Genomic DNA, 15,789 nt, shown 5'->3' on the forward strand with positions numbered 1-15,789 from the left:
GTCTGACCGCATCTGTGGAGAGAGAGTAGAGGTAACGTTTCTAGTCTGGATGACGCTTTATCAGAGCTGTTGCTGAAATAGGAAGTTTAAATAGGTGTTAATTTGGATACTGAGGTTGCATTATTTAAGCATCTTACTTTTACTAAAAGTTACTGTCCTTTGAATAAGGTATTAATTTAATAGTATTTCAGCATGCACCTAATTAAAATTGTTTATTTTTATTATGACCTGTGCAATATTTGAAAACTAATAAATGCACAAAATTGAGATGTATTGAATAGATGGCAAAACCCAAGATGCCCACAAAGCACTGTTACAAAACCTTTTTAAAATATTTAATACGATAATGCTAGTAGGTACATAATGCAATGGTAGGTTGCTGCATAAGGTTAAATCTCACAGGATCCAGGTTGAAGTGACTAATTGGATACAAAATTGGCTTGATGATCGAAGACAGAAGGTTGCTTTTCAAACTGGAGGCCTGTGACCAGCAGTGTGCCTCAGGGATCAATGTTGAGTCCATTGTTATTTGTCATTTATATTAATGATTTGGATGGGAATTTAGGAGGCATGGTTAGTAAGGTGCAGGTGACACCAAGATTGGTGGCATAGTGGACAGTGAAAAAGGTTATCTAGGGGGTTACAATGGGATCTTGATCAATTGGGCCAGTGGGCTGAAGAATGGCAGGTGAAGTTTAATTTAGATAAATGTGAGGTAATGCACTTTGGTAGATCGAACCAGGGCGTGACTTACTCAGTTAATTGTAGGGTGTTGAGTAGAGTTATAGAACAGAAGAGATCCAGGGGTACAGGTTCATAGTTTCTTGAAAGTGGAGTCACAGATGGGACAGGGTGCTGAAGAAGGCATTCAGCATGTTTGGTTTCATTGGTCAGAACAGTGAATACAGGAGTTGGGATGTCTTGAAGTTGTACAAGACATTGGTGAGACCACACTTGGAATATTGTGTTCAGTTCTGGTCACCCTATTAGAAACATAGAAAAACTACAACACAAACAGGCCCTTCGGCCCACAAGTTGTGCCGAACACATCCCTACCTTCTAGACCTACCTATAACCCTCCATCCTATTATGCTCCATGTACTCATCCAGGAGTCTCTTAAAAGACCATATTGAGTTTGCCTCCACCACCACTGACGGCAGCCGATTCCACTCGCCCACCACCCTCTGTGTGAAAAACTTACCCCTAACATCTCCCCTGTACCTGCCCCCCAGCACCCTAAACCTGTGTCCTCTCGTAGCAGACATTTCCACCCTGGGAAAAAGCCTCTGAGAATCCACCCGATCTATGCCTCTCAACATCTTATACACCTCTATTAGGTCTCCTCTCATCCTACGTCTCTCCAAGGAGAAAAGACCGAGCTCCCTCAGCCTATCCTCATAAGGCATGCCACTCAATCCAGGCAACATCCTTGTAAATCTCCTCTGCACCCTTTCAATCTTTTCCACATCCTTCCTATAGTGAGGCGACCAGAACTGAGCACAGTACTCCAAGTGGGATCTGACGAGGTAGGTTATTATTATAGAAAGGATATTATTAAACTAGAAGAAGTGTGGAAAAGATTTACTAGAATGCTACTGGGACTTGATGGTTTGAGTTATAAAGAGAGGCTGGATAGATTGGGACTTTTTTCCCTCAAGCGTAGGATGCTTAAGAGTAATCTGATAGTGATAGTCAACATATTTTCCAAAAGGTAGGGGAGCCTAATATTAGAGGGCATATGTTTAAGGTGAAGGGGGGAGATGCAAATAGGTCCAGAGGAACAATTTTTTCACAGAGGGTGGTGAGTGTCTGGAATGAGCTGCCAGAGGTAGTAGTAGAGGCAGATACAATATAGTCTTTTAAAAAGCATTTAGACAGATACATGGGTCAGATTGGTACAGAGCGATATGGGCCAAATGTGGGCAATTGGAACTAGCTTAATGATTAAAAACTGAGCGGTATGGACAAGTTGGTCTGAAGGGCCTGTTTCCATGTTGTAAACCTCTATGACTGTATCATGAAAAAACTCCATTCATATCAAAATAGTTATATCAAGTTAAAGTTACAAAATGATCAACTAATTTATTGAGCATTACATCAAACCCCTTGCAATGGACTTTACCATGAGTATACAATAAAATTTGTGTTTAATGTATGATATCTGATCAAATACTCATGATCTACAATTTCCACAACAAAATTTAATTTACTGTTTCTAAAGCACTACAACATAAGACTGAAACAACTACAGTTCTGTGGCAAGACTTCACTTTATATGGAATGATTTATTACAAGATAAAGTCCAAAACCTCTTTCCCATTGATATTAATAATTTCAGCCAGTGAGCTGCATTAAAACAGTTGACCATCAACAAGCTGTCAAGGAGAGTCTATTAAATCAATCAAAGTTCATTTTGTATGATTCAGTATATTTTTAAAAAATGATTGTTTCCGTCACTAAAAGTCTGTTTAACGTAACTGACATAGCTGTACTTAGAAGAAAATGTCATCATTTATAACAAAACCTTGCCCGAATTGTAAGGCTTCTGTTTTAGCTTTTGATTTGTCAGGCTGGCTAAATAGTGAGTGATCTGTTTTCCAAGAAAACAAATTAATTACTTTGTTTATGGAGCACCAGCAGCCTTTAAATGTAGTGATAATTCATACTCAATTATGGCAATGTTTCATATGGAAATATACACATTCAGAATTGGAGCAGATCTCTTACCTTTTCTCATGAAAGAAATTGAAATTTCTAATGTGTGGAAACAGCTACTGTTTCTCCATTCATAACGGAGAGATAATTCTGACTTAGCCTGTGGTTAGTTAGTTCTTAAAACAAAAAAATGCCCAATATTATTGATTTTCAAGCAGCTCTATTATTCTTTCTTCATTTCTTTCTAGTCTAGCAAACAGGATTGATTTTCAGTGCCATATTCATGTTTTTGATCTAGACCACTCAGCAATGCAACTTGAATCTCAGGTTCTTGAGGTGGGGGTGGAAAATTGGGTGGGACTTGTAAGGTGAGTCTTTATGTTCAACATATGTTCCATCAGCACTTCCATCAGATGCTGAATGCTCCCAACAAAAGACCGATAATACTATTTACATTAAGTAATAATTACATTGTAATCCCATATATTGTTCAGCATTACTTCCTCATGTACACTGGATGTTAATCATGTCTGTATAATGAAAGCAATCATTGTTGTTGTTGGAAGCTTAGAGGTGGAAATAAATTTGGAGGGCTTCAACAGGAAGAGAGTGTCATGATAAAATTATATAAATGATTTCACTACACTGAAAGCAGGCGTCCTTTGTATGAACCTTGTATGGATACTGGATATGAGGCACTGTGCTTCAAAATAGGTAGAGTTAAGTGACTACTACCAAATATATTCAGCAGCAAGGATAGAAAGTTGGTTAAAAGGAGCCAAAAGGTAAGGGTTAATGGCTGTTGTTCAATTGGAACAGGATTAGAAGTGATGCAAATTGATCCATGTTTGTTAAAAATATTTTGAATTGGGCATGGGGCTGAATAGTTTTCAAATTTGATTACACAAATATAGGGTTTGGAAGACTATGAAGAGGACTATAAAGTACTTCAGGAGAATGTAGATAAGTTAATGGGAGGCAGAAGACGGATGCAATTTACTGTGAAAATACATTTTAGTTATATAAAAAGCAATGGTTGGAAAGTTCAGTGTTGTGCTTGCTAAGGTTATTCAATTCTCTGATGGAGCCAGTTTGGTAATATTGGTGATTACAGTACATGCAAAACAAAGTGGAAAATGTAACAAAAACAGAAAATGCTGGAACATCTCAGCAGGTTTAACAGCATCTGTTAGAGACTGCAAGAAACTACAAAGGGTATTGAACAAAGCCCTGTACATCACCCAAACCAGCCTCCCATCCATTGACTTTGTCTACACTTCCCGCTGCCTTGGACAAGCAGCCAGCATAATCAAGGACTCCACGCACCACAGACATGCTCTCTTCCACCTTCTTCCGTCAGGAAAAAGAATACAAAAGTCTGAAGTACCAACTGACTCAAGAACAGCTTCTTCCCTGCTGCCATCAGACTTTTGAATGGACCTACCTATATATCTTTCTCTTTATCCTAGCTATAATACTAACACATTCTTCACCCTCTCCTTTCCTTCTCCACTACGTACTCTATGAATGGTATGTTTTGTCTGTATAAAGTGCAAGAAACATTACTTTTCACTGTATACCAATACATGTGACAATAATAAAACAAATCAAAAATATTGCAGTCACATAGTTGTATTAACGAAACACTTGTGTCTCCATGTGGGTAAAACAGTTTTACCTTGACATTTTTATTTGGTGTATAGCAGTGCAAACTGTAAAGTTCATATATGTATTATTACTTGTGTCTCAATGAAAAATTTAACTTGAAATCCTAAACTACATTGGTAATGGAACAGTTGAATTTAATTTCCTCACTGTTAATTAGCAAAATTACTTTTCAAATGTTGTAAATTTCTTGAGAAATATTTTGACACCGGTAAATAACTTAAAGCTTCCTTAGCTTTGCGAAAATTGGTACTGAATTATTTGAGGTGTATATAATTCTATTGCTTCTAAATAGTGATACTTCAAGTTTATACTGTGTAAAGAGAGCAAGATTTTTATGTAACCAAGATTAAATGCACATGACTAACACTTATGGATAATGCTAATTACACCTAGCAAGAGTCGGAACCCGGGTCATGTTGTAATGCCTTTTATCATTGACATTGTTATTTTTAAAAATGGTATATCTACTTTTGATCCTAGCACCAAGGATGATATTGACATTGATGCACTGGCAGCAGAGATTGAGGGAGCAGGAGCTCCCAAACCGAAAGCAGCTAGCAAAAAGAAGAAAAAAGATTTTGAGTATGTATTCATTTGGGTTTGATTTTATTCTTAAAATTTACATTTGTGCAAAATGGTTGAGTTCCTGTGTGTTCTTAAATTTCAGGGAAGATGATATACTAAAAGAAATTGAAGAACTTTCTCTGGACATCCAAGGAACAAAGGATCATAAAGAAACAGCTAAATCTTCAAAAGCAAATGTAAACGTTTAGCTTTGATTTAGATATTTCCAGAAGCTTATTTTTTTTTCAGCTTTTTCTCTGAAGTGTTTTTATAACAAATGAAGTGACTAAACGACACATATTTTTGTTCTGGATAATGACATATAACATGTTGCCTATGCTGCGTTTCCAATCCCATAACCTGTATATTACAAAGCTAGTCTACTTTTGCTCTAGCATCACCCAATTCGGCACCAGCTTATTTGCTGCTAAAACCCTGATCCAGGTTAACTCCAGACATAACGGTTCCAGTGTTCTCCTGGCCAACCTCCAACTCTGCCATAAGGTTGAGCTCAAAACTCTACCTATATTCCAACCTGCAAAAAATACTGCTCATCCATTATTCTGTGCTTGTTGACCTATGTTGCGCCCAGTACAGCATCACCTTGGTGTTAAAAATCTTAACATTTTGATCAAATCTCTCTATGGCCTTTACTCACTATCTCTGTAACCCTATTGCAGCCTTTCAACCATCCTGAAATGTTCTCTTCTCTCTTTGCCCGACCCCTATTCTTTCTGTCTCTCTTTCTCTCTCTCTCTTCTCTCTCTCTCTCTACCTTAAGACTTGGCCTTTAATTGGAGCTTCCCCAAAGCAATAGACTAAATGCATTCACCACATTCTGGTGCCGTAGTACACACAATCCTAAAAGGGTTTATTGTTTTTTTGTTTAAGTTCCTTTTTTATTTTGCTGCTTTAATTTTCTTTTTTTGTTCTTAAATTTCTTAGGTTAATTTTGCTCTTGAATGTTTAGAGATACCAGATAAATGTTATAGCTTGTATAAACCTTGCTATAACTTGTTCTGATACCCATAAGTGCTGTTAAATTCGGTTGGCATTCTCTTTGGAATATTTGCATGGTTAAATAGTGAGCTTTAGTGATAATTTTAATCCTAATTAAAATGGATTTGCCTTTCTCCTTTTCCTAGCAAGGTGTGTTTAGTCTCTATATAATTTAAAGACTGCTCATTTTTTAAAAACCGTTTTGACTTGCAAACTACACTCTGGATCAAGTAATAAATCTTAATTATACTCCGAATTTAGTTAAGGATAATATTTCACATTATAAACTTGCACCATCTCAATATTTGACCCTTCCTGCAAAATCAATTAATGAATTCAGAAAGGGCTAAGCATGATTTTCATTTTCACTTCTTGCGGTAATAGAGTATGCAACTTTTTATTCAAACTTTAAAAAATTTTAACAGAAAGAAGATAATGATGATGAATCTGAACCAGTCAATAAAAAGCAAGATCGGAAGAAAAAGAACCTGAAAGTCCCAAAACCTACTTTTGAAGAAGATGAAATGGAAGCTGAAGAATCTGGGCGGCCAAAAGCCCAAGGTCAAAAGCAAAAATCTGAACAATCAGATGATGATGATGATGATGAATTAGAGGAGAAGGCTAAAGGGAGTTCCCAGAGTCTTGTGCAAAAACGAGAGATTTCAGAAGATGAAGAAGTCGAAACTAAGAATCATCAAGCAAATTCAGTAAGTGATGAGGAATCTGATGAGTTTCCTCAAAACACTAAGAATAAGAGGAATCAAAAAGATAATCAGCCAAAAAAAGGTGAAAGTGAAGGGGAAGATGAAGGAGATTCGAGATTCAAACTAAAAACAGCTGCGCAAAAGAAAGCAGAAAAGAAAGAAAGGGAACGCAAGAAGCGTGAGGAGGAAAAGGCTAAACTTCGTAAACAGAAAGAAAAGGATGACTCTGACCGAAACAAAAAGGAAAAGGAGCCGGAATCTAAACCTCAGAAAGCTGAAACTGAACTTCTTTCTAAAAATGTATCCGAGAAAATGGATGTTAGTCCAACTGCTGATGATAAGGGAATTGAAGATACTCCAGGCGCAGAAGGTACTTAAAAAAAATATCTGATTTCCATTTGTAAAAAGTTGGGTGTTGAACCTTTTTGCTTTTTAGTTCAGACTATTCCACTGCCTTACAGTATTCATTTTATAATATGTTGCACTGGAAGCAGAGTATGACTTGAGTGTCCTTGCACATGAACCACCATGTTCCCATGCTGGTACAGCAAGCAATTTAGAATGCAAATTGCATATTTATTCTTGTGATAAAGGAATTGGAGTCTAAAAGTACAGAAGTCTTAATACAGTTAGAGTTAATACAGTAAATTGGTGAGGCAACGCTTGGAATAATGTCCGCTCTTTTGTACTCCTTGCCTAGGAAAGGACATGCATGCCCTAGGGGAGTGTAACAAATGGAATGAAGGAATTGTCTCATGAAGATAGATTGAGTAGACCATACTTATATTCACTGGAGATTAGAAGAATAAAGGTGATCTCTCTGAAATATGACATTTTTAAAGGGCCAACAGGGCAGAGGCTGAGAAAATGTTTCCCTTGGCTGGGCAATCTGGATCATGGGATTACAGTCTGAGTAAGGGAGTGAACATTTAGGACTGAGATATGGAGCAATTTCTTCATTCAAAGAGTTGTGAATTTTTGGAATTTCTTCCTCAGTTGTGGATATTCAGTTGCTGAGTGCATTCCAAGAAAGAAATTGATAGATGTTTGGATGAATTAAGAAATATGGAGGTAGTTTGGGAAGGTGGATTTGAGGTAGAAGGCCAGCCATGCCATGATATTAAATGTTGGAATAGGCTTGAATAACGGAATGTTGATTATTTTTTAGATTGCATCTGAAAAGCCTTCCTCCAATTAACTGTATTCCTTCTTCACCTCTTATTATTTGCTCCTGTTGTATCTCCTAACTCTTCACCTCTCCATTATCCAATTCCTTTCCCCTCATTCCTCTTTTTAACATGTTCAACAGCAGCTTGCATTAGTATAATGCCATTAACATAGGAAAAAAAGCCAAGCTGCTTCACTGGAGCAAAGTCTGATCAAAACTGATGCAAAACCAAATATGGAGATGTTGGGATGTATGTCCTTAAAAACTTGGTTAAAGAGTCATAGTCTATGCAGAGTGTTTTGAGTGTTTTGGAAGGGAATTTGAGAGTTTGAAGCCTAGATGGCTGAAGACATGGTTCCACTTATATAATCTGTATAACATCTCATATTCCAGAAACTCCTTGAGTCATGATGTTATCCCTGTGAGGGAGACTAGATATATAACCTGCATCTGAAACTAGTAAATGTGATTTTGGATGATAACTACTTTTGCTTTTCTTCCCCATTATCTGCAGCACTATGGCTGAGATCAACAATGTAGCAGCCTGTGACAGAGTGGTAGTGTATATTTGCACTCCACCAATCTAGTTGAAAATGCTGCCTTGCCTTATTAACCTGTGTGCCAGAAGGGGTACAGGGCACAATTTCAAAATTTTCAGATGAGACAAAACTTGCAAGTGTACAAAGTAACATGGTAGATGGTAATTAACTTTAGGAGGCCATAGGCAGGCTGGTGGAACGGGCAGTAATATGGCAGATGAAATTTAATGCAAAAAATGTGATGTGATGTATTTTTGTAGAAAGCTTGAGAAGCTGTAAATGCTGCATTGTACAATTTTAAAGGAGCTGAAAAAACATAATCCTGGGTTGTTTGTGTGCAAATCTTTGAAGGTGGCAGGACAGGTTAACAAAGCAGCTAATAAAGCATAATAGGATGCTAGGTTTTGCAAATAGAATCATAGAGCACACATTGTCTCAACTATAGCTCAGTTTGTAATGCTCTCCTCTGAGTCACAAGGTTCTGGTTCAAGTCCCATTCCAGGGCATCAGCACAATCTACATTCCTGCAATCTCATTGGATCAAAATCATTGAATACTCTGGGATGCGGCTTATCTTATCCAGGGGATTTATCAACCTCAATCCAATTAACTTTTCATATACTATCTCTGGGATGGCACAATGATAGCATTGCTGCCTCAGTGCCAGGGACCTGGGTTCAGTTTTGACCTTGGGTGACTACGTGGTGTTTGCACTTTTTTCCCATATCTGCTTGGCTTTCTCTAGATGTTCTGGTTTCCTCCACAGTCCAAAGATGTGCAGGTTAGGTGGATTGGCCATGGTAAATTGCCCATTAGTGTCCCAAGGTGCATAGGTTAGGCGGATTAGCAGGGTAAATATGTGGGGCTAAGGGTATAAGGCCTGGGTGGGATGCTCTGTCGGAGAATCGGTGCAGATTAGATGACCAAATGGCCTCCTTTTGCACCATCAGAATTCTCTGATTAACGAATACTGATTTATTTCAGTTCCCCAGTTTCACATGTCTCTTGGTGCTTTGTATTTCTGGGAGATTTTCTATATCTTTTCCGTGAACACAGATATAAACTATTTGTTTAGTTTTCCAGTATAAAATCTCCTACGTCCACCTAAGTAATAGGCCCATGTTTGCCCTAGCTAATCTTTTCTTCTTCACATGCTCAAAGAAACATTTATAATCCACCTTTGTTTTCCAGTAGCTTGCATTCATATTCTCTTGTCGCTTTTTAAAAATCAGTTTCTTGGTCACCCTTTGATCAAGTCAGCCATTAACCTACCAAATTCCTGGGAATATAATCCTTGTTTGTGCATTTTTCTTGTAATTTGCCATTGGAATCCAGGGATCATTATAACTTTCTCCCTGTAAGACAAAAAATGGAAGTCTCTGTGGACTATATGTTCAATGGTTCAAAGTTGGCTCTATATTGATCAGTTATGATTTTATTTAAGCCTAAGTGATGCTCCATTTATTACAGTATTCAAACATCAGTTTTCAAAGAACAATCGAGAATTATATTGATCTTTGGGTAATAGTCATAAAAGTTTCCCTTTTCTCCTACTTACATACACATCTGCACCTGCCTGGATCGATAATCTCCCTCGCCCAACTACACAGAATAAACCCATACTGATTAGGATATACCCCAAAATTCATAACTATGGAAAGATCCATCCAATCATGCCTCTTTCAAGTACCCAATTCTATCTGATAAGGGACCTAGCAAGATCTGTGGCCAAGCCCAAGCATTTTATGTCCCCATGGTGAGGATGTTACCCTTTTGTGACATCTCGTTTTTAACCTTATTTAGGAATAAAGTATAATTAATAAAACTGTACTAAATAAATTGATCTTAGTATTAAATTAAAGTTCTAGCAAAGCTTATTACTGAAAATTAGTAAAAGGCATTTAATTGGTTATTGTTTGTTGGCTCATGTAAATTTCAAATAGTCAGTTTTAGACCTTTGAAGAGACCGCTATTTGTAAGAGCTTGCATCAGTTTAACTCTTGCAATACCTGGTTATTCAAAATCCCCATAAAACCTAAAGTTCGACATCTGTCTCTGACATCCATATTTCCTTTTGCTAGTCTGTTCCAGTTGATCTAGTTGCAAAAGCTCTTGCAATCTGTTTATATTGTATTTCTCATTTTATTTTACCTCTATCAGTTTCTTAACCATCCTTTGCTGATTTTTAAAATCCCCCATGTTTTCAATCTTACTACTCCTGTAGGCAACATTGTAAGCACCTTCTTTTAATCTGATATTATCCTTCTCTAGTTAACCATAGCTCAATATTTTTATACTTCAAGGGAATGTATATTAATTTGAATTATGAACGATTTCTTTAGATACTTGTCATTGCTTACCCACCCTCATGTATCTAATTTTCCAAGTTACCGCAGCCAGTCTGCTTCCTTATACCTCTCTCAGCTTTGGAATTGTCTTTATTTAAATTTCAGGCACTAGTTTTGGACTTAACCACATCATTCCCAAACTTAATCTGAACTTTATCATATTATGATATCTCTTCCCCAGAGGATGCTTTACAATATCTACAATAGTAGATCTTAAATAACCTGTTCCATAGGTGGTTCTTGGGCATATTGATCTAGAAAGCAGACTTGCATGCATCCCATTAACTTTTCCTTTAAGCTACTTTTGCCAGTTTGGTTTGCTAAGTCTGCATGATGATTAAAGTCCTCTGGGAATATTGAATTACCCTTGTTGCGTATTGCCCTAATTTCCTGATTTATACTCTGTCCAACATGCTGATTACTGTTTGGGATCCTGTTTGGCACTCCCACAATTGTTTTCTGCCCTTAGTTAAATCAGCCTTACTGATTCTCCCTGCTGATTTTCTAGGCTAAGATCCTTTTTCATCATCTCCTTTATCTCATCCTTTCTGATCAAAACAACCATACATTTTTGTATTTACTTTACCTATTTTTCCTAAAAAATCAAATGCCCTTGGAGTATTTGGTTCTTAATCTTGTTCATCCTACAACCATGTCTTGGTAATGGTTACAGGGTCATTACCATAGTGCCATTAATTAATCTACCTTGATACAGCTTCTTCATGCATTCCAATATAGAAACTTTTAATATTAAAATTTTGTCATTTTCACTCGAATGTAGCCTTTGTTACCTTTGTTAAACTGTCTGGTCCTTCCTGACATCTGCTTGAGTTTACCCATATTGCTGCACCACTCTACAGCCTTCACATTTCCCTTAAGGCACATTGATTTATTCTCAGTTGAACGCTTTCTTCTATTTATTAGTTTAAAGCCCCAGTTATTTGAGTTGCTAGAACACTGATCCCAGTCGGGTGTAATAAATCCTTGAAGGAGTGAAAATAGATATGGTGAAAGAGCCAGAGCCAGTACAAACTTGGGGCGGCACAGTAGCACAGTGGTTAGCACTGCTGCTTCACAGCTCCAGGGACCTGGGTTCGATTCCCGGCTTGGGTCACTGTCTGTGTGGAGTTTGCACATTCTCCTTGTGTCTGCGTGGGTTTCCTTGGGTGCTCCGGTTTCCTCCCACAGTCCAAAGATGTGCGGGTTAGGTTGATTGGCTATGCTAAAAAAATTGTCCCTTAGTGTCCTGGGATGCGTAGATTAGAGGGATTAGCGGGTAAAATATGTAGGGATATGGGGGTAGGGCTTGGATGGGATTGTGGTCGGTGCAGACTCGATGGGCCGAATGGCCTCTTTCTGTACTGTCGGGTTTCTATGATTTCTATGAAACTTACTGACCCAAATAGCCACCTTGCTTTATTATTTTTCATGTATTTTCATTTGCTCTTAAACACTAAATTCACTCCAGTGGAAGCATTTCAGCAGTGCAGCTAATGAAGCCACCAAACATGTAGTGAATCTGTCTGATGTACTATCCAAAAACAAAGCTTTTGTCCTCACGCATGGCTTCAATTTTGGTGCTTGGTTCAAATGGGGAGAAGTATGTGTGGAGTTTGAACTTTATTTTCAGCTATCCCACCACAAACCAATGTCCAATAAAAATGCTGAGCACTTAAAAGCATGACTAGCTGATCTTGCACATGTATTCTGTGGGATATCCAATGAATTGTCTGATTTTTGCATGCAGTGTGAATGTTTGGTGACATTGTGAGGCCTCATGGCCAACCCAGACATAGATACTTTGCAAGCTGCATAAACATACTTTTCAAGCCGGACAAAGGGACCAGAACTGTCATCCTTATATTAAAGCCCAGGCCAGAAACTCCAAGGTGTTTTATGAAGTTAGCCTAGACCCTAAGTTTTTACATTTGTATTTGACACGGGTGAGTATAAGGTATATCACTCCAAGTATGATTAACCGCACCTTTGGAATAACCCCATCACCACCCATCAGATGCGGGAAACATAGAAGTTACGGCCTATTATATATTTTACTTTGGATCCCAAAATTGTTCATATTCGGACAGAGTTTAGTTGGGGTTGCACTCCCTATGCTTCTATAGTCGACAGTCAGATTCACAAGCCTCTCCATGCCCTCTTCGCAGCCTTGTCACTCTTTCCTGACCTCAAGGTTCCTATTGTCATATTCTACTGTCATGAGCTACTCTACTGATGGGTATTCTTTCTACTCTATAATAATAAACCAGCAAGGAGGGATTGAAGAGATAAGAATACACAGATTTTCCTTGGGTAGTTGCATTCTTTAACTGCATTATTCAAGTTTAACTTGTTAAAATGCAATAAATCTGTTGCACGTTTTCATTTTAAAGTTGCAAATTCACAAATGTCAATTGAAGGCATGACTGAAGCATTATGTGTATGCTGCCTGTAGAGTGAATATTTCCCATGAGAGAAACCAATCTGATGTACGTTTTAAGGTTCAGGAGTCATAGATTGAGTCGAGAACTTAAGGTAGTTTATTGAGAGTAATAGTTTAGACAAGATGCATAAGCTAAATAGATAGGAAAAGCACACGACCTGTGACAGTTGTGAGCAGCTCACTGATTCCAGAAGACAAATGAACAGATAGCACAGCTGTCGATCTCTATAACTTGTGGTGGAAGCATTCTGCACTCTAGCTTCTAGCTGAAGTATAAGGAAACTGCCTACCCCTCTCCAGTCTTCCTCCATCTAAAGAACCTGATGCAGACTGCCCCACCTCCAAGCACCCATTAATACACTTTATTTCTGGGGGCTTTTACCCTATGACAATCATTTATTTTAACCCTTCTAATCAATGAATAGAAGGCTGATACCCGGTGTGTCACCTCTCCCCTTGTGCATCACTTTAGCTCAAGGTCATTTTAAGGGCCATTTGTTTGTCCTTACTGGAATCTTGTGAGGCTCCAGGAGACTTCCTGCCATCAATTAAGGACTGTGTACACCTTTTGTTCTGCCTCCGTGCCTCGCTGCTGAGAATGTTTTTTCTGAAGTGAAAAAACATACAGCCTCTTAGGAGTTCACAGTACTATGCCTACTAATTCTATAATATTCTTAAAGATACAATTTCTTACACTGCTAAATAGAAGATTAGGTGGGTTTTTTTTCCTGTTATGGAGTCAATTTATATTTAGTAAAATTATTGATTGTTGCTGCACCAAGCAGGTTTTTTTTCTACAGCCATAGAATCCTTACAATGCAGAAGGAGACCATTTGGCCCATCGAGTCTCCACCCTCACTGAGTATCAGAGGCTCCTCACCCTGTGACCCCACACATTTACCATGGCAAATCCATCTGTCCTACACCAAGCAACAATGAACAGCACACTGCATTGAATTTTCATTCAGAAAATCATGGGTTCAAGTTCGAGTCCAGAGACTCGAGAACATAGTCTAGGTTGGCACTAAGAAACGTTTATGTAGATTGCTTTCAACCCCAGTATTTGCTATTTTAGTAACTTTAATGATTATGCCTTTTGATGCAGTGATGACGTCCTTGCCTCTGAGCTAGAACCTCGAGGTTTGAGTCATACTCCAGGGCTTGAGCATGGCAGGTTTGTTCAAACGTGGTCAGACAGGTTGAAAATCCTTCCAATGCACCTATGACTAGCAGTAAGAGCAATAGTATCTCCTGGACAGCCATGCTTGATGCTGAGTGGTGCCCTTCAAACTATAGCCTCTGATAACAGACTGGCTACCTATTTCAAGAAAAAGTAGCTATGGCACTAGACAAAACATAGAAACCCTACAGTGCAGAAGGAGGCCATTCGGCCCATCGAGTCTGCACCGACCACAATCCCACCCAGGCCCCACCCCCACATATTTTACCCGCTAATCCCTTTAACCTACGCATCCCAAGACTCTAAGGGACAATTTTTTTTAACCTGGCCAATCAACCTAACCCGCACATCTTTGGACTGTGGGAGGAAACCGGAGCACCCGGAGGAAACCCACGCAGACACGAGGAGAATGTGCAAACTCCACACAGACAGTGACCCGAGCCGGGAATCGAACCCGGGACCCTGGAGCTGTGAAGCAGCAGTGCTAACCACTGTGCTACCGTGCCGCCCATCGCACGTGCACAAAGCACATGCTTTGTCTGCCTCATACACTACTAGTATGGGAAGAGAAGAAGATGAAGAAAAAGGAAACAATGATTATATATGTCACCCATTTCCCTTCTTATCTGTAGCATTTTATACTTGACATTGACAGATGAAACTTCATGTTCTTTCCAGTCACATTTTCATTCAAATTATCATGTAATTTCAGCATCCTTGTTTGATTTTACTGTCCACTCTGAATATTTATCATTGAGTTAATACTTTATTTTTACATAAAACAGAAACATTGGCCCTAGCACTGAGTGATGCAGCCCCAAGTCAATGCCCTCTTCCTCATTCACCCTCACCACAATGATTTAACTCCCCAGACAAATACCCATTACTTTTTATTCTTCAGCAGCTAAGTTCTTTTACATTTCCTAAAAATTACCCTAGATTCACTGTTGGGAGGCTGTAGGTTACAGATTGATATGTCTTAAAGAAGTCTCAATAGTCTTCTGTAGGTTAAGTGCAAGTCTTTATGAATAATTTACACAGACAGTAGAGAGTACAGACTAGAAGTTGTCTATACAATTCTCTACTCAACACCTACACTGATCCCTGGGTCCAGGTCATATGTCTTCATACATCACTGTACTCAGTATACCATTAACCCTGTATGTGCTGGACTCTTAAACTACAGCTTTGAGCCTGACAAATAGCAGTTATGATAAATTTGTCCAAAGCAATGGTTGGCTATAGTTGTAGTTTGTTTGTCCCTTTGGAAAAGAGATTAAAGCTATAGGGCACCTTTAACATGGGTTCAGCAGGATGATGCAAAAGATGGAGAGCTAGAATTATGAGGAGAGATTTGAGATACTGATGCTGTTTTTATTAAAGTAGAGAAGGCCAAATGGAAACTTATTAGAGGTTTTGATAACTATAAGGGGAAAATAGATACTAATTTGAAGCGGGGAAAGAAAGAGCTATAAGTAGAGAACAGGATACGGGAATTAATTTTGGTATCTGTGGCAGAAACT

At 38.4% G+C, this 15,789-nt stretch overlaps 1 protein-coding gene across 1 annotated transcript in view; it reads left to right on the forward strand.

Annotated features, from left to right (window-relative positions):
* eif5b (eukaryotic translation initiation factor 5B) overlaps positions 1–15,789 on the forward strand; it is a 107,939-nt gene that overhangs the window by 10,741 nt on the left and 81,409 nt on the right. The window contains exons 2-4 of the mRNA XM_078221931.1: positions 4,805–4,906; positions 4,992–5,085; positions 6,313–6,961. Coding sequence (XP_078078057.1) covers positions 4,805–4,906; positions 4,992–5,085; positions 6,313–6,961 — 845 coding nt within the window. The remainder of the gene's footprint in view (positions 1–4,804; positions 4,907–4,991; positions 5,086–6,312; positions 6,962–15,789) is intronic.

Source organism: Mustelus asterias, chromosome 10 (assembly GCF_964213995.1).
Source record: "Mustelus asterias chromosome 10, sMusAst1.hap1.1, whole genome shotgun sequence".
Classification (NCBI taxonomy): Eukaryota; Metazoa; Chordata; class Chondrichthyes; order Carcharhiniformes; family Triakidae; genus Mustelus; species Mustelus asterias.